The following is a 20088-nucleotide window of genomic DNA, read 5'->3' as shown; positions in this document are numbered from 1 at the left end:
TGTGTGTGTGGCGTTGCGTGGGTGAGTGGCGTTGCGTGGGTGAGTGGCGTTGCGTGGGTGAGTGGCGTTGCGTGGGTGAGTGGCGTTGCGTGGGTGAGTGGCGTTGCGTGGGTGAGTGGCGTTGCGTGTGTGAGTGGCGTTGCGTGTGTGAGTGGCGTTGCGTGTGTGAGTGGCGTTGCGTGTGTGAGTGGTGTTGCGTGTGTGAGTGGCGTTGCGTGTGTGTGTGACGTTGCGTGTGTGTGTGGCGTTGCGTGTGTGTGTGGCGTTGCGTGTGTGTGTGGCGTTGCGTGTGTGTGTGGCGTTGCGTGGGTGAGTGGCGTTGCGTGGGTGAGTGGCGTTGCGTGGGTGAGTGGCGTTGCGTGGGTGAGTGGCGTTGCGTGGGTGAGTGGCGTTGCGTGGGTGAGTGGCGTTGCGTGGTTGAGTGGCGTTGCGTGTGTGAGTGGCGTTGCATGTGTGAGTGGCGTTGCATGTGTGAGTGGCGTTGCATGTGTGAGTGGCGTTGCGTGTGTGTGTGGCGTTGCGTGTGTGTGTGGCGTTGCGTGTGTGTGGCGTTGCGTGTGTGTGTGGCGTTGCGTGTGTGAGTGGCGTTGCGTGTGTGAGTGGTGTTGCGTGTGTGAGTGGCGTTGCGTGTGTGAGTGGCGTTGCGTGGCTGAGTGGCGTTGCGTGGCTGAGTGGCGTTGCGTGGGTGAGTGGCGTTGCGTGGGTGAGTGGCGTTGCGTGGTTGAGTGGCGTTGCGTGTGTGAGTGGCGTTGCGTGGTTGAGTGGCGTTGCATGTGTGAGTGGCGTTGCATGTGTGAGTGGCGTTGCATGTGTGAGTGGCGTTGCATGTGTGTGTGGCGTTGCATGTGTGTGTGGCGTTGCGTGTGTGTGTGGCGTTGCGTGTGTGGCGTTGCGTGTGTGAGTGGCGTTGCGTGTGTGAGTGGCGTTGCGTGTGTGAGTGGCGTTGCGTGTGTGAGTGGCGTTGCGTGGGTGAGTGGCGTTGCGTGGGTGAGTGGCGTTGCGTGGGTGAGTGGCGTTGCATGGGTGAGTGGCGTTGCGTGGGTGAGTGAATGGTTAGCTGTTGCTTATGCGACGTATAGCACTTAATACTAAAGTAGGCAGACCTTCTTAGCCTTTGTGAGAATAATAGCAAAATAAAAATAAAAACCAGATCAAGTCAAGGACGCAAACGGCACCATGCTATTGTTTATTTACTCAGATGATTTGCATAAAAATGTAACTTGTGAGCACGTTTCTCTAACTCTCCAATAATCCCATTACAACACTTTGTACAAATGAGATTGGGACTCATCCTTCCGAAGTCGAGAAAAATGTGCAACGCTGTGTTGAAGTTAATTTTTTTAATTAACAAAATGCAAATAATGTGGAGAGATTTCAAGTGATTCAGGAATGGGCGCCCTTGTAAAGAGAAAGTACGGCCGGCCTGGGCAGTGATAGGGGAGGAGGGAGGAGAAATGCGAGTCACGGCAGCAGCAGCCTTTTATGTGCCTGCCGGCCGGCCGTGAATAATTAGGGGGTGAGAAATGCGCTCGGAGGGCTGCCTTTGATGTGGTAATGCGAGGCAGGCAGGCAGGCGGCTGGTGGCATTGTGCACGCGCTTTTTAGGGCTTGCGCAAGCGCAATGACCTAAAAAGCACATGCACTTGAAGGAATCGCCAGTGGAATCGCCAGTGGATAAACACTGGATAAGCCCCTATAGAGCTTCGCCAGCTATGCGCTGAAGCGCATCAGCAGGCGAGCCCTAAAAATAAGAGACTCCCAGAGGACGTGTCCTCTTCGGATATACCATATCTATTTCTAGGCCAAAAACATCTAACTAAGGATGTTTTGTGTATCCCGTACACCCTCTTTGTAGCAAAAAACGAACTGATTGATGAAACGGTGTTCGTTCTTGATAGCATGCAGGAGGAAAACAGATGAAAAACTCATAGATGCAGCATTTTTTTCTGTCCTGTGCGGCCAAACTACAGATGTTGGTACAGGAAACATCGGTGCTATTGTTTTTACAGGTGTCATTTTCAGTCTAAACAACAGAGGTGCGAAATACCAGGGGTTGCCAACTCAGGAAGGTTCAGGGCGTTATGGGGTCCACAGTATAATATTCCTAACTAGCAGCCATCTCTTTTTCAAGCGCGCTCTCATTCCAACGTCTATTCCACTCATCGAGTCGACACGTCCCAATTTTTTAATGGACTTTCCTCTCTCAGTAGCAGTAGTGGACTTTCCACTCTCAGTGGCAGTAGTGGACTTTTCTCTCTCAGTGGCTGTAGTGGACTTTCCTCTCTCCGTGACAGTAGTGGACTTTTCTCTCTCAGTGGCTGTAGTGGACTTTCCTCTCTCCGTGGCAGTAGTGGACTTTTCTCTCTCAGTGGCTGTAGTGGACTTTCCTCTCTCCGTGGCAGTAGTGGACTTTCCTCTCTCGCTGGTAGTAGTGGACTTTCCTCTCTCAGTTGCTCTAGTGGATGTTGCACTCTGGAGTGGAGAAGCGTGGCTCAATGGTTAGAGCGGGAGACCCTGATGCAGAGGTCTGGCCCGGGACCAGGGTTCAATTCCCGCCTTGACGGCTCTTGGACTCAATTTCCCCGGACCTGATAATTCTCGCCTCGGTGCCTAGTCTAATCATGGGTCCCACTCTGTGACTCTGGGCAATAGCTTGCTTAATCTCCACAACGGCCCCAGCAGCACTTGGATGCCTGGCTTCACCTTGGGGTTGCCCAGGTGTGGACACTTCACAGGAAAGCCAGAATGGGTTCCACAGTGGTATGAATACAGCGCTACGAGACCTCTGGGTAGAAGTGCGCTATATAAATACAAACACACTCTCACTTTCCTCTCTCAGTTGCAGTCCACTACAGTGGCAGTAGTGGAATTTCCTTTCTTAGTGGCAGTAGTGGACTTTGCACTCTCAGTTGCAGTAGTGGACTTACCTCTCTCAGTGGCAGTAGTGGACTTTCCTCTCTCAGTTGCAGTAGTGGACGTTACACTCTCAGTGGCAATAGTGGATTTTCCACTCTCAATGGCAGTAGTGGGCTTTCCTCATGTGCAGTAGTGTACATTGCACTCTTAGTGGCAGTAGTGGATTTTCCACTCTCAGTGGCAATAGTGGACTTTCCACTCTCAGTGGCAGTAGTGGACATTCCATTCTCAGTGGCAGTAGTGGACTTTCGACTCTCAGTGGCAGTAGTGGATGTTGCACTGTCAGTGGCAGTAGTGCACTTTCCTCTCTCAGTGGCAGCAGTGGACTTTCCACTTTCAGTGACAGCGGTGGACTTTCCTCTCAGTGGCAGTAGTGGACTTTGCACTCTCAGTGCCAATAGTAGACTTTCCACTCTCAGTGGAAGTACAGCACCAAAAAGCGATTGGCCCCTCCAAGTTTTGTTTAGCTCTTGCATTTTTTATGTCTGGGTGCTGTATGCTCAATGGGGATGAAGTTGTTGACGCTTGAGAATGGAAAAGAGGACTTTCTAAGGGAGACACAGATTGGTAGGGATGGGAGGTGGGTGGCAGCCCCAAGGATGGGGCTGGCACCGTCAAATATCTACCTTATCAGGCCTTTTGTTGAATTTATGTTTTCTGACCATGAAAATGACTTGTGTTTGGCACTACGGGGCAATGTTAAAGTGGCAGGCTGCAGCATCACTAAATAGGCAATGAGGCATTGTATTTTAAACTTCATAAATGCTTTCATGGAGATCCTGTTAAGGTCTCTCTGGGGCCAAGAGACTTGTCTTTATTGTAGTAAAATGCTAGGCCATAGATCTCAGCCATTTAATAATCTGCAAGGCTGAGCAGAGAGTGTTGGCCTGCATTAGAGAGGTGCAGTGTAGATTGACGCTTGTGGCAGATACTGGAAAGGCGTTTCTTGAGTAGCCTGAGGTGCAATGGGCCCCATTGGAACTAAAGGTGGGCATACTGATGCCACTGAAAATATGCCCTAAATACCTTTAGCATTTGTGGTGAACATCAAAGAGTAATTGACGCACATTGGAGGATGGCAGTGCACATGGGTGGATCATAGTATCAACAGGGCCAGACTGGGAACACAAAGCAGCCCAAGCAAATTTTGTCAGACCAGCCCCCATACGGTGCATAGTGAGTGAGCGCACCAAACGAGCCTGGCCATTACAGTGGCGCTTGGGGGTGTTCTCCCCCCCCCAAAAAAAAAAAAAAATTGGTGAAAAATGGTACATTCGAAAACACATTATATACTCAATTGTATTCCTTTTTAAAGCATAGTAAATGATGACCTTACTGTGCACCAGGATATGGCAATATTTATTGGAGCTCTTCAATGATTCCCTCACTATCCACCTCCAACAGTGCCTCTCATCACTCCATAGCCTCTCTCTCGCATGTATTATTTTTGTTTTAAAGCGCCTCTCATACCACTGTAGGGTGTTGGAGCACTTTGAATCACACACTTACAGAGACAAAGAATCCTACATGTGTAAATATGTGTTTAGAAAATGTTACATATGAAAAAGGGGAATACAAGGTGTCGGATTCACACGTCATCCATATTGGTAGGCATTTTTTAAGAGTCCTTAGTTTGGGGAAGCACAAACTCAGGATTCAGAACGTTATACAGTGGTTAGGCTTGACTTTACTAATAAGCACTTATTTCTAACCAAACAATCCCTTTTCAGCAAAATTAGGATGAGGAAAGAATGGGGGAAAAAGCATAACATTCCCACCTAGATTGCGCTTGTAATTTATGAACGATTCAGAAAAGGGGGTGGTGATGAACAGAGTGTCTGAATTAAGCAGACCACTCTCACCCAGTCCAAAGATCAGGGCTTGATCCATCACCGTTATTTAGCTCACTGCCCCATCCAAGCTCAGAACCTGGCTATATGCAAATTAGTCTATCCCTGGCCCAGTGCATCATGGGAACAGGGCAGACCAAACTACCAAGCCAATTCTTCACCAGAAAGGAGACAAGCTTCCAGGGACCGGTTTCTGCCATTTCAGGCGTCGTCGGCCCGGCTTGCTTGAATCCTGATGGAGCAGTGAGCAAGGGACTCATGTCTGAGTATACCCTGCCACACCTATAGTGGCCAAAAACGATTCAGAAAAGGGGGTGGTGATGAACAGAGTGTCTGAATTAAGCAGACCACTCTTACCCAGTCCAAAGATCAGGGCTTGATCCATCACCGTTATTTAGCTCACTGCCCCATCCCAGCTCAGAACCTGGCTATATGCAAATTAGTCTGTCCCTGGCCCAGTGCATCATGGGAACAGGGCAGACCAAACTACCAAGCCAATTCTTCACCAGAAAGGAGACAAGCTTCCGGGGACCGGTTTCTGCCATTTCAGGCGTCGTCGGCCCGGCTTGCTTGAATCCTGATGGAGCAGTGAGCAAGGGACTCATGTCTGAGAATACCCTGCCACACCTATAGTGGCCAAAAACGATTCAGAAAAGGGGGTGGTGATGAACAGAGTGTCTGAATTAAGCAGACCACTCTTACCCAGTCCAAAGATCAGGGCTTGATCCATCACCGTTATTTAGCTCACTGCCCCATCCCAGCTCAGAACCTGGCTATATGCAAATTAGTCTGTCCCTGGCCCAGTGCATCATGGGAACAGGGCAGACCAAACTACCAAGCCAATTCTTCACCAGAAAGGAGACAAGCTTCCGGGGACCGGTTTCTGCCATTTCAGGCGTCGTCGGCCCGGCTTGCTTGAATCCTGATGGAGCAGTGAGCAAGGGACTCATGTCTGAGTATACCCTGCCACACCTATAGTGGCCAAAAACGATTCAGAAAAGGGGGTGGTGATGAACAGAGTGTCTGAATTAAGCAGACCACTCTTACCCAGTCCAAAGATCAGGGCTTGATCCATCACCGTTATTTAGCTCACTGCCCCATCCCAGCTCAGAACCTGGCTATATGCAAATTAGTCTGTCCCTGGCCCAGTGCATCATGGGAACAGGGCAGACCAAACTACCAAGCCAATTCTTCACCAGAAAGGAGACAAGCTTCCGGGGACCGGTTTTTGCCATTTCAGGCGTCGTCGGCCCGGCTTGCTTGAATCCTGATGGAGCAGTGAGCAAGGGACTCATGTCTGAGTATACCCTGCCACACCTATAGTGGCCAAAAACGATTCAGAAAAGGGGGTGGTGATGAACAGAGTGTCTGAATTAAGCAGACCACTCTTACCCAGTCCAAAGATCAGGGCTTGATCCATCACCGTTATTTAGCTCACTGCCCCATCCCAGCTCAGAACCTGGCTATATGCAAATTAGTCTGTCCCTGGCATACAGCCAGGTTCTGAAACTGGGATGGTGCAATGAGCTAAAAAACGGTGTTGGATCTAGCCCTGATCTCTTGACTGGGTGAGAGTACTCTGCTTAATTCAGAGACTCTGTCCATCACCACCCCTTTTTGTAAATAATTTTGTCCACCCTAAGCGTGGAAGGGTATACTCAGATGTGAGTCCCTTGCTCATTGCACCATCAGGATTCAAGCAAGCCGGGCCGAAGACGCCTGAAATGGCAGAAACCGGTCCCCGGAAGCTTGTTTCCTTCCCTGTGTAAGAATTGGCTTTTGTAGTCTGGTCTGCCCTGTTCCCATGATGCACTGGGCCAGGGACAGACTAATTTGCATACAGCCAGGTTCTGAAACTGGGATGGTGCAATGAGCTAAAAAACGGTGTTGGATCTAGCCCTGATCTCTTGACTGGGTGAGAGTACTCTGCTTAATTCAGAGACTCTGTCCATCACCACCCCTTTTTGTAAATAATGTAATTTATGAACTGCGCAGTAACAAAATGATCTCAGTGACAAAAGCAATAACCCACTGAGCTATGCACATAAATTATAGTTCTGTGATCTGCATAGCACACGTTCTTTGCAGCAGGAATATTAACCCTCTGCGCTACCCAGCGGCATCTCCTCCACAACAGCGGAGGAACATCACCCCAGTGGCTCAAAGTGAGCAGCCGAAAAATAAAACAATATTTTATTATCATTTTATTTTTCAGCTGCGTGTGTAGGGAGGCTTGAGGCCGAACCATGGTAGGAAGGGGGAACTATTGGTGTGTGCACTTCTAAGTGTGCATGTCTGGCTGGCCATTTTAGGCCGGCCAAACAGACATGCACAGTTGGACAGCGCTGGACGTTCCATTGAGCGGGCGGGGCCATGACGGAACCGCTCCGTCATAAGCACAGCGCACCCGAGGCTCGTGACGGAGCGGTTCCGTCATGAGCATGGGAGCGCCGCGCGGCCGTCCCACCCCCTTAGCGCTGCGGCAGAATTGCCGCCGCAGCGAAGGGGTTAAACATTAAAATACAAATAGATTTAATATTAAAAATAAAACCATATTTTAATGTTAATTACATGTTATGTTAAATGTTATGTGTACTTATTCAGCGCACGTACACCAAGCGGTTTCCTGGTGCTACGAGCAAGGGGGAAGCTGGATCAACGGGAAAGTTGGCTTACTGATATGCCTGGGAAAATAGATGGGTCTTGAGCATTTTCCTGAACTGTGCATAAGGGATTGCCAACCTCACTTCCACAGGAAGCGAGTTCAAAAACTGTGGGGCCAAGACCACAAATCTGAGCCCCCCCCATCTTTTTTGCGTTTAAAAGAGGGAGTGGTCAACAAATTTAGATTGGATGAGCGCAGTTCCCGGGAAGGGGTGTGGCGCTGGATCTGTGAGGAGATAAAGGCTGGGTCATTCCCAGCTAGGGCTTTGAAGATGGTACATTCCAGCTTAAAGGCACAGTGTTTACCTACTGGAAGCCAATGTAGGCTCTTCATCAGAGGTTTAACACGATGTCATCTAGACTGGCGGGCGATTAACCTGGCAGCATGGTTTTGTACCAACTGTGTATGCGGGAATGCCAGTATATAATGAGTTGGCGTATTTGATACGCGAGATTACCAAGGCTAGGATAACCAAGGTCAAGGCAGCAGTGGTCAAGAATCTACTGATCTTTCGGATTCTACAAAGGTGAAAAAACACGTGGAGACCACTAAGCCAATTTGGGCCTTCCTGGATAGATCGTGACTGATCACAATCCCTAAGCTCTTGACAGAGCTAGCTGGTAGTGGGGTGCTACCCAGCATAGGAGGTCAAAAATTAGAGTTCCACTGGATTGCCGATCCACCTGTGAGAATGAGCTCAGTTTTATCAGGGTTTAGTTTCAGATGGTTGTCATTCATCCAGTCGCTGATAAAGCCAATCTGGGCCTTCATGGATAGATCGTGACTGATCACAATCCCTAAGCTCTTGACAGAGCTAGCTGGTAGTGGGGGGCTACCCAGCATAGGAGGCCAAAAATTAGAGTTCCACTGGATTGCCGGTCCACCTGTGAGAATGAGCTCAGTTTTATCAGGGTTTAGTTTCAGATGGTTGTCATTCATCCAGTCGCTGATAAAGCTCAGAGTGGACTGGCAATTGAACACTGAGAGGAAGTGGAAGAATTGAAGTCAAACACCAGCTGTAGGTCATTGGCATAGTTAAAGGTTTCGACCTTTCTTTTGCGCAGTGACCAGACCAGGGGTAGTAGGTACAAGTTAAACAAGAGGGGCAAAAGAGAAGACCACTGAAGAACCACACAAGTTAGTTTCATTTTTTGGGAGGGGAAATTAGCAAGGGGAACATCTTGGAATCGATTGCTAAGAAAGGAGGAAATCCTTCACATTTGACAAATACCTACAAATATTATATACAATAAAAAAGAAATAAACTTCAAACAAATAAATATTTTAACTAGAAAATATTTACAAACAAAAACATTAATTATTACATACATTTATTTATTTTATTCCGGCACTATAATACCACACAAATCACAACCGCATCTAAATTTATAAAAAATGTTCTTCCAGAATTAACATAATTAATGACCAATTAAAGAAATATTATTAATTAAACAAAACTCATAAAAATTAATTAACTTTCCACACTTTACCCTTATAATCCCCACAACCCACAGCTAAAATTAAACTGTAAAGAAATAGTTACACAATTAAAACATATTTTGAAATAAAAATCTATTACTGTTAAACAACTAATTATAAAGTAAGTACAATGTATTTAATACCCACCCTTTACCCCTTTAAAAGTAAAAACCACACACACACAAAAAACAATTACCTAATTAAATATCCATTAATTAAATATTATTAATTAACAACTAATTATCAATTAATTAAACACTAATTACTTCCCACCCGTTACCACTATAAACCCCATAACAAACACCTACAATTAATTACACAATTTCCATATTAAATTTACAATCAATTAATTAATATCAATTAACAACTAATTATTAATTATTCAAAAATAAATTACTTCTCACCCTTTATCCCTCTAAACCCCAAAATGCAAACCTAAAATTAATTACACAATTACCATAATTAATTACCAATGAATAAATTAATATTAATTAACAACCACTTATTTATTAATTAATAATACATTTCTGCAAACCCTTAACACTAAAAATTCTCAATTAAATAAATATGAATAAAATAAGAAATAATCATTAATTTAATATAATTAATGCCACCATGGCGGTCGCATCGTGTATCTCTGACATTACGGCCGGTGCTACTAGCTGCAGCACCCGCCGAAATGTCAGAAATCCAGCATTTGCATTTCCCTGCACTACGTGGCATGCACCACGCGGTGCCTGCCACCTGGTGCGTCCACCAGCACATCACCCGCCACTGTAATTTGGCAGGCGGAGAAGTGCTTTACGATAGCAGTGAAACCACCACCAGAAGGCTGACGGTGGTGGTTTCACAGCCATCGTAATGACCATAGTTTTTCTGTGGTGCTGGATAAACATCTTCTGTAGAAAACATGACACAGAACAAACTACTCATACTTAATAGGGTGGTAGGGTTCTTATCAAAGTTTTCTCATGACTCACGATATGCTTCAATGCACGGAAATAAGGGGCAGTAAGTGATGCTTTTTAGGTCTGGGATGAGGCCGCAATTTCTTACTTTTTGATACACCCAGAAATGGTCTTTGGGCCCGGCTCCTCCAGCCATTGGCTTTTTTGGTCCAGCGCCTTCCAGGCATTGCATATCTATCATATTTTGTATCTCCACACAGTATTTTGCAGATGTTTGCCTTTTGTGATTAGCAAAAAAAGAAGTTGTGGTCTTTTTTTAAAACCTGTCTTCTTTTGTGATCACTTTTTTGTTTACATTTATCATATTTCAATATCAAGAAGATACTTTTGCCCATTTCATAAAAGCCTCAGAGGATGGATAAGGACATTCTCGCTAGTCTCCGACTGGCTTGGGACTGAATACAAACCTCTATCCAGTACTTTTTAGCACTAAGAACTAGCCCTGGATGACATATCAGCGATGTGTAAAAGACGTAAACAGACACATTGGTATTGCTATTTCATTGGCCTGAGATTCTATCACTGAGTACTCTCTTACTATTTTGAACATTTTTACTCATTTATTAGTTTTCTGATCTAATGTTGTGTTAGAGTTTTGTTACAGAAATCTTTTCAGCACTAGTTGTAGAAAAGTTGTTTTGAAGGTAACATTTTCTTTTTGTAACTTCTGTGTTTCGAACGCACTGTTCAGTTATCATTACCACAGCTATGTTACTGTCACATATTTTCTAGACTTTGGCTTTTCTTTCTGTACTTGTTTCACCATGAATTATTGGACTTCCTTCCATCAGAGTTTCCTTCTGTTCTTTCCAAGGGGCCAAAATGGCAAGGAAGATCTAGGTACTTATATTTAATACAGGAAGTTTTTTATAGCTGTTTGAAAATTGAGCCATGGCTTCCGGATGGAAGGCAGAATTGTGTTGGATGCCCACTAACGTTAGGTAACTGATTTGTAGCAACATTTATGTTTTTTCCTGTTGTATGGTGTGCTGGAGTTGTATGGTGACTTTGGAGCAACTTGTGGTGTGCTCTTGCTCTACTTCTCTGAATGCATATGACTACACTTAAAGTTTAAGTACACAGCAGTTTCATTACACAACTGTATGAGTTCACTATGGTTTTATTCTCCTTTTTTCCCCACAAATACTACTTTTTTGCTGCAGGGATAGTGCCTAAAACCATAGCATGGCACTGTTGCGATCATTATGTAATGTGAATTGTTGCTGCAGCTCATGAAAATACCACTCACTCTATAGTTACCTGAGCTTGCATGTAACAGGGTGGTGGAGGGATAATCTGTGTCACACCTGTATGTGTTTGTCAGACTTAGAACACAAAAAAGCAATAACAAAATTTGAGAGTGAGAAGAGAGATCAGTCACCTTCCTTTTTTTAATGCAACAAACAATGAAAAACAGCTCGCTACCAGAGTATACTAACTCGTGAGATGGCCCTCACTCATATAAGTAGGAAAACCCTTTAGGTTTTTAAAAGAACCTTCACAAACTAACACTAGTTAGTGTCATGCTTCCTCATAGTCTTCCCACAGAGACGCCTCGTGCAACTGGATGTGCAGCAGCACCTGTATTACAGCAGAGCGGGTATGGTTTGTGAATCTCAAGTGAGAAAAAAGGGATTTTAAAAGTGCCTCAAGGCTGCCAACCATTCAAGTTGTATTTTAATAATGGTATCCTTAGGCAACATTTTAAAAACAGTGGTGGATGTGCTGTGGGGAGGGTGATGATCTACCACATCCTTGGGGACCGCTGTAGTAGAGGAGTCGCAGCACACCCATACGCACGAGGCGTCTCAGTGGGAACCCTAAGATGAAGTTTGCCACTAACTAGTGTTAGTGGGTGAAGGTTTGTTTACAAACCTAAAGGGTTTCCCTACTCATAGGAGTGCGGGCCATCCCACGAGGTAATGTACTGTGGTAGCAAGCTCGTTTTTATTGTTTGTAGAGTTAGAACATAGTATTATTTTTGTACTTAAATATTCTTCTCAAACCTTTATCTCAGAAAAGTTTGTAATGCATCTAATCATAATATGAAATCCACTAATACAGTTTTGTATGTGTGCATATTTTTTGTATTTATAGTGGGAGTTGGAGAGGCGGCCAACTTTGCAGCCTATGCCTTCGCACCTGCGACCCTGGTCACTCCTTTAGGTGCCCTCAGTGTTCTTATCTGGTAAGTGAGATTCTTCAGAGTCTACTTTCAGAATGTATTTTCAGACATTGCTTGCCAGCAGCTTAATTCAGCTCATCAGCTTGCTACTTTCGTTTTGAAAGTACTCAAAATCTTTAAGTTTCCTGGGAATTGGAGAACTGCAGTGGTACCAACATGGTATCAAATTGGAGTTTGCTTGAAGATACACAACGTGCTGGCATGTGTTTGATGCACAGTCAATGAATCAGATTGTTATTTTGTTCTTCTTATGACTATATAGTGTTAAAGATGCAGAGCTATGATGACCCAAAACTTGTACCCACACTGCAGCGAAGACCACACCCTATGTGATTTGCTCTCTCAGCACAGATGATGGGCCTGATTTTCAAAGGTAAACTCAGACGAAAGTCTAACTTTATGACTTTCAGTATTCACAAAGGGCATTTATGACTTTTGTCTCAGTTAAACTTAAGTTTTAGTCTTAAGTTTAAATGAGACCAAAAGGACTGGTCTCGATTAAGCTTAAGACCAAAACTTTAGTTTAACTGAGACAAAAATCTAACTTTACTGCTTGTAAATGCCCTTTGTCAATACCAAAAGTCGTAAAGTTAGACTTTCGTCTCAGTTTACCTTTGTGAATCAGGCCCTATATGTTTATATTTTGGATTTATAAAACATATTATTTAAGTAAAGAAATAATCAATGTGAATTAGTCAGCAGCTGGTTTGGGTAGGAAAGTATAAAAAATGTTTTTAATGGATTGCCATCTTCGGTCAAACTACTATTATAAATTTGGAGTTGGATCCCTGGATAGCCCACCTCTCCCAATACGCTAAGAAGGTCTACATCTTGGAACATGTATACATACTCCTAGGCATTGTTGGGGTTTATGGCCCAATTCACAGAAGTTCCAGGTATAAGTGCATGTCCCAGAGCAGTTTCTTAGCTACCAGTCTTACTTTTAGTTCTACTGTGCGCTTAGTTTTTGTAATCAAGGACTTGGAGTCAAAACAGCACAGCCTTTTTATTAGTTTTCTTATTCCCATAAGTGTAGAACTCGCATTCCAGAAACCCCACAATACGAAGGATCTTTCGCCTTTTGTTCTTTTCATAGAAAATTATTTTTCATTCAATGTCCCATACACCTCTTCTGAAAATGGGGAAATAAAGCTATGGCTAATTCAATGGTTAGTGGAAAACTGGGGTTCAGGGAGGTACAATTTACAAAAATTCACAGAGTTTGATAAATTGAGGCACTCTGGATTGAACTCGGCTCATTTTAGCGCCAGGGTCACATGTCCTTAACCAGCTGGGCGCAGTAACCTCAAACGAAGGTTGCCAAGGCTCCCATGAGGTCTAGTCTGAAAGTCAGAGAACAATTACCATCTCCCGTAGGAGACTCGAGTATGGATTTCGGCATCAAATGCAAATTCCATTTACCAACTTCCACTTTTGGGGCCATATGTATCAAGCTAATTAGCATTCGCAAAGGCCGAAATTCAGAGAATTTCGGCCTTTGCGAATGCTAATTAGACAAATGGTATGTATCAAACATGTTTGATGCAAAATAAGGAATAGCAAAATTTGCTATTCCTTATTTTGCGATTGCACTTAAGGAATCGCAAATTTTGCGATTCCTTAAATGCAATGTATCAAACAAAAAATATGCAAAAAATGCTATTAAGGATTCGCAAATTACCACCAACTTCTAGTTGGTGGTAATTTGCGAATTCTTTTCAAAAAGCTTTTTTCCAAAAAACAAAAGGTGCCATATGACGCCCATACATGCCCTTAGGGCATGTATGTGCGCCATATGCCCCCAAATGTCTTTTTCAGGGGTGCAGCAGGGTGTTCTTGAGACACCCCTGCACCCTTGGAAAAATTCCTAATTTGCGATTAGCAAATTGCTAATAGCAAATTGCACTTTCATTCCTATGGGCCTCCTGGCCCATGAAAATGAATGGGTAATTTGCGATTAGCAATTTGCTAATTGCAAATTAGGAATGCTAAGGATTCGCTATTGAAAAGGGATTTTGTACATACATACCGTTTTGCATTTCCTAAATAGCGATTCCTTAAAATTCGCTATTTAGGAAATGCAAAATAGTTTGATGATACATATGGCCCTTGGTCTTCTGCTTAATTGCAATCAATACAAAGAGATTTAAGACGTTTACTGTGCAATCATCACAAGTTGTTTTATTCATGCTGTTAGCTTTATATGCTTCCTGTTGAGAAGAGGGGAAGCGGGTTAATTCCGTGCTTGAAGGGTGCTTTGCTTTCAGCTTTGGACAGGAGTATTGACTTGGCTGTTGTGCTATTCTCTTCGTGTGGATTGTCTGCCGAATTGGCTATTTTAAAGAGTTGTGCCACCCTGTTTAAAGATACTTGTTTTCTTGGCACCGTGACCTGCATTCGTCACGGAAGACAACTCTGAGAGTGGAGTAGGTGGCTGTATTGACTCCGAGGCATAGCTCTCATTCGTGCAGCAGGTGCAGCGGAATCGAGTCTCAGGAGTGTGAGGGATACTTTGCACTTAAATGTGGCCGTATTTTACTGCTCAGTAGTAAAGCAGGAGCAGTGTTGCTGTAGGTCCATTGTCCCTTTGCTGCACCAATGGTTAGAGTGTGAGAGTTGGTGATGCCTGCAAAGAGGTGGCTCGAAGCTTTCATTGTAGGGTCCTCTAGGAGCTTTGGGAGTCTGCTGCCATAGGTGTTATTTTCATTGATAAGGATGATTGTGATGATGGGTTCGGAAATATTCAATTGAAGTGTGTGTTGCAGTAGGTGGTAAACAGTTCAGGTGAACGATGATGGGCTGAAAGGGTGTGAAGCAAACGCAAAGCACTTGAAGGAAGTGTTAGAGGCCACAATGAGAGTAATGAGCTGTAGGGAGGAGTTTAGAAGAGCTTTGGATCGCTGCACATTTGAACGTTTCTGGCGTGGGTTTTGTAGTTGTCAGAGATATATTGATCCAGGTCAGGTGATGACATGGCAGTGAGACATTTCTCTGAAAAGGAGGATCCGATGATTATTGTGTGTAATGAGGCCTGCTATGTTTGTATGCGTGTGTGTGTGTATATATATATATCCATTTTCACGTCCTCCAAAAAACACCGGCACACGCTAACTGCGGTGCACCACAGGGTCAGAGGTCTTCCTGTCCTTCTCTATTCGGGTACACAATACGTAAGGGAGTCACGTCGATGCACTCCAATCCGGGATAAATTACCACAGTAGTTCAAATGTGGTCCAAGGATTCTTTATTCAGTTCATTACAGCATTAAATCAGGCATCTGGAACCATAGCCCCAACGCGTTTCGGCGATACACTCGCCTTGATCACGGGTGATTCATACACTTGTCATAGAACTTTAAATAAAGTTATTTAGAACACAAATCTCATGAGATTACGATTGTGAAAAGTGAAAAATAAACAAAGGACTGAGTCCAAATTTTCTTGGCGGCCATCTTATAGTGGTATATTCACTTTTAGTAAATATGGGCTAACTGACTTCTATTAGCAATTTCCATATAGAGCGATACTCAAAATTATAACATTTTATGTTATATACATATTGTGACTACACAATCAATTATTCATAGATCGATGTTATCGACACTATTATTGTCATAGGTCTATGATCTAGCATGACTTTGTATCCAATAAATTAACAGTGCAAAGCCATGCTCTCAAACGTTTCCAATGTGCTACAAACTTGCTTAAGCCTAGACAACACGCTCCAGTGGGCATAATAGTCATATATAACTCTACAGTTTCAGAATCCAGATGTGATTGTCAAGTGACAAAATTAATATTTGTAGACATCAATACAGTCATACTTCATGTTGTGACCCCCGTGGGTGTAAATCACAGGTAAGCAGCTACTCCTCAGTGCCTAAATAAAGAGAAAAAACGGATCAGATTCTGAGTATCTCATGTCCTCAGTATAAGACATACAACAATTAAGGTACTCAGTAATATTCATAGTGAAAAAACTCAAAACTAAAATGTAAATTGTGCTCTCAATTATTAAACTAATTTTTTTTTTTAAAACAACAGATTAGCACGACGGATACTCTCAGGTTCCATTCTAGATAAAATACAACACAACACAGGTCACCTCAAAAAGGGGTACATACACTCATCAAGAAAAGTAGTCAAAAAACAGTAGGACAAACTGCAGTTTTACTCCCCCAAATGCCAAATCATTTCCTCTTCGGAATTAAGACCTCTGGGAATAGGCGTATCTAAGTCTAAAATGTAGAGATTTTCTAATTGCCGCAACTTCTGAATTTTGTCACCACCTCTCTTCATTGGTGGTAGCTCGTCAAATGAAGTTCTTCAAAATGGCGGGCAATTGGCGAGGTCTGATCTTTATTCTGAATCGCCCTCATATGCTCCAACACTCGTTTTTTTGCAGGGAACATCGTGCTTCCAACATACTTTTTTGAGCATGGGTAAACCAAAACATAGATGCAATACTCAGATAAGCAAGTAAGATGTTTACCTATGGTTTTTTCTTTTTCTTCCACAGGATAGAAAACTTTTTTAACATTGTTACTGTACTTGCAAGCTTTGCATTTCATGCAGGTAAAGAAGCCCTGAATGTCGTTGTTTCTACATATGATAGTACTTACTTCATTTTTACTCAGCTTATCCCTAAGCGAGTCAGCCTTGCGAAATGTCATACTCGGAATGTCTCCCAGGACTTCTGCCAATGCAGGCTCCGTTCTGAGCACATTCCAATGTTTTGCTAGGCTTTTACGAACCTGCCATGATTTGTAGTGATAGGTAGAAATGGACAAAGGTTTACTCCGAAACGCGTCTGTTTATTTTGCTCTGGTACTGAAATAAACTTATGGTAACAAGTCCCTACGAGTGCGGTTCCTTTTTGGCGGAAGCCGAGGCGAAAAGGAAAAGGAGCTGGCGTATTGATGCGGGTGCACCCCCGCTAAGAGTCGCACCTGCCTGTGAGTGCGCGGGACTGTTGGTGTTGAGGAGTGAGGATATATATATATATATATATATATATATATATATATATATATATATATATATATATATATATATATACATATATACATATATATTTATTTTTTTTAAGAGCAATGCGCCAAGCGCTTTAGGGAGGGCTCACCATGACACACCTGGACCCTCCGGTTTCTGCTTGCCTGCCGAAAATCTCGCAGCCTCTCTCCACATGGTTTAAAAGAAGTCTGACGCGTTTCGGGGCAGACACGCCCCTTCTTCATGGACGCTTCACAAAGGCACAGCAACTCACCCAGCTGATTTAAATGCGGTTTATTTAAATCTAGTCCGCCCTAAGTGGGTGTGGCTTACAATGCTGAGTTCCCAGGAATGCTGGTAACTGTAGTTAGCAGGTGAGTTTTTCAATAGTCCTTAAGTAGGTTGTGCTCCTATGTGCTGCATTTGTCATCTTGATTTCATTTCCTTAACTAGGAGCTTGGGGGGCAGGTTGCGAGATTGTAGTTATCACGATGTGTCGCGCTGGCATGCAAGGATGTTGTATCCTCACCACAGTCCTCGCCGGTTGCAGTATTCCTGTTCGCCTGACGACGTGGAGCCCCACCCTCGGTTAAGGCAGACCGTGAATAATTTTGAAGAGCAATGCGCCAAGCGCTTTAGGGAGGGCTCACCACGACACACCTGGACCCTCTGGTCTCTGCTTGCCTGCCGAAATATATATATATGCTATTTATTCCAGGCGAAAAAAATAAAGCGAACCACGCGTTTCAGCCGAAACGGCCTTTGTCAAGTTCAAAGGGCACCGGAAATGCGCTGCCAACCCCGGCTGGCACCGATAATTTATGGGCAGGCAATGGGCAGGCTATCGGCATTTTGAACAGCATTTGGTGACTATGTATATATATATATATATATATATCTATATATATATATATATATATAGATATATATATATATATATACTTATATATTTATATATATATATATATATCAACTTAATCAGGACACCCGGGGCTGTATGTCGTGGCGGTCCTAGATAAGCTCCGGTAGCCCTATCATACACAAACATGTCCCTTCCTATAGAGATGACCAGGACAACCCGGGCTAAGCCTGCGGAGTCCTGGAAATCTCTGTACGAGAGGACATTTTTGTATATAAATATATATATATATATATATATATATATACAGACACACACTCTTACATATACATACATACACATATATACATATATATATATGTGTGTGTGGATTTGTGAGACGGTGAATCAGTCTATCAATGGTTCTGTAATTAACTGCATGACTGTCTCAGTGCATCTATGACTGGGTGCATTAGTGTCTCAATGGATCTGTGCATTTGTGCATTTGAAACTAAGTATATGACTGGCTGGCTGTATCTGTGATTCGCTACATGAGTGTCTATGTGGGTGTCTGAGAGGGTGAGTTACTGGGTGCATGACTGTCTGAGTGGGTCTGTGAGTTAGTGCATTAGTCTCTTAGTGGGTCAATGACTGGGGGGTGAGTTTCTGAGTACTGTGAATGGATGCATGGGTCTCTGAGTGGGACAGTGAGTGGGTGCATCAATCTCTGAGCGTATCAGTGACTGGGTGCATCAATCTCTGAGCGTGTCAGTGACTGGGAGCATAAGTCTCTGAATGGGTTGTGAGTGGGTGTGTAAGTGACTGTATGGGTATATGAATATCTGATTGGGTCTTTAAGTAAGTGTATGAGTGTCCTAGTGGATCTGTGAGTGGGTTTATGAGTGTCTGGGTGGTTCTGTGAGTGAGAGCATAAGTCTCTGAGTGGCTGAGTTAATGGCTGCATGCATGAGTCTCTGAGTGAGTCTGTGACTGGAAGGGTGAGTGTCTGGGTGGGTCTGTGAGTGGATATGTGAGTCTTTGAGTGGGTGAATGAGTGGGTGCATGTATGTCTGAGTGAGTCTGTGAGTGGGTGTGTGAGTCTCTGAGTGTATGAGTGATTGACTAAGTGCACACGTCTCTAAGAGGGTCTGTGACTGAGTGTGTGAGTGACTGTATGGGTGTATGAGTGTCTGAGTGGGTCTGTCAGTGGGTGTGTGAGTGTCTCAGTGGGTCTGTGAGTAAATACATAAGTCTGTGAGTAGGTCTGTAAGTGGGCATGTGAGTCTCTGAGTGGGTCTGTACATGGGTGTGTTACTCTGAGTGAGTCTGTAACTGGGTGCATGAGTATTTGAGTGGGTCTGTGAGTGGGTGCATGAGTGCCTAGGTGGGTCTGTGAGTGGGTCTAAGAGTCTCTAAGTGGGTATGTGACTGTACGCATAAGTCTATGAGTGGGTCTTTAAGTAGGTTTGTGAGTCTCTGAATGGATCTGTACATGGGTTCATCACTCTCCAAGTGACTCTGTAAATGGGTGCATGAGTATCTGAATGAGTATAAGTGTCTGAATGTATAAGTGTCTGAGTGGGTATGTTAATGGGTGTATAAGTGTCTGAGTGGGTATGTTAATGGGTGTATAAGTGTCTGAGTGAATTTGTGAGTGCATACATGAGTCTGTGACTGTGACCAGCGAGGGTATGTATATAGATATAGCTACTTGGTGTTTGATGTTTTCACCAATATTCGCGATGTCACCGCGAAAGTCGCGACGTCCCTGCAACGTTGCATGGGTGGACATGCTGGCCATTGCGCTGCCGTCGTGCATATCGCGCACAATTAAAAAAACTATTTTGGAAACATAGCTTGTGGCACTAACACCCCCATTCCTCAATCATGGGGTCAGAGTATCTCCATCCTGACCCTTTATGTTAGCTTTCACAGAAAGTTTAAGCCCCGGGAACTATTCCTAATCGACAAAATGGCAGCCGCAACTTTCTTTTCAGGTTGAGCCCAGACAATCACAGCATTCCCACTGGTGTGCTCATTCGCGATATACTGCAATATGGTCGCAAAATATCTGCGACCATGTCGAAATCACCACAAAATATTCCTGACCAGAGATATCACTATATTGTTTGATTTTAATTTTGCAAAAACCTGTGAATGGATTTGCACCAAATACCAAAAAATCTCAATCTAATT

At 43.9% G+C, this 20088-nt stretch overlaps 1 protein-coding gene across 1 annotated transcript in view; it reads left to right on the top strand.

Annotated features, from left to right (window-relative positions):
• NIPAL1 (NIPA like domain containing 1) overlaps nucleotides 1-20088 on the top strand; it is a 213915-nt gene that overhangs the window by 167716 nt on the left and 26111 nt on the right. The window contains 1 exon segment of the mRNA XM_078678223.1: nucleotides 11976-12066. Within this exon segment, the coding sequence (XP_078534349.1) occupies nucleotides 11976-12066 (91 nt within the window).

The sequence above is a fragment of the Lissotriton helveticus genome, chromosome 2_2 (genome assembly GCF_964261635.1).
Source record: "Lissotriton helveticus chromosome 2_2, aLisHel1.1, whole genome shotgun sequence".
NCBI classification, from domain to species: domain Eukaryota; kingdom Metazoa; phylum Chordata; class Amphibia; order Caudata; family Salamandridae; genus Lissotriton; species Lissotriton helveticus.
Note: the sequence above shows the minus strand (reverse complement) of the source record. Positions and strands in the feature narration are given on the sequence as shown.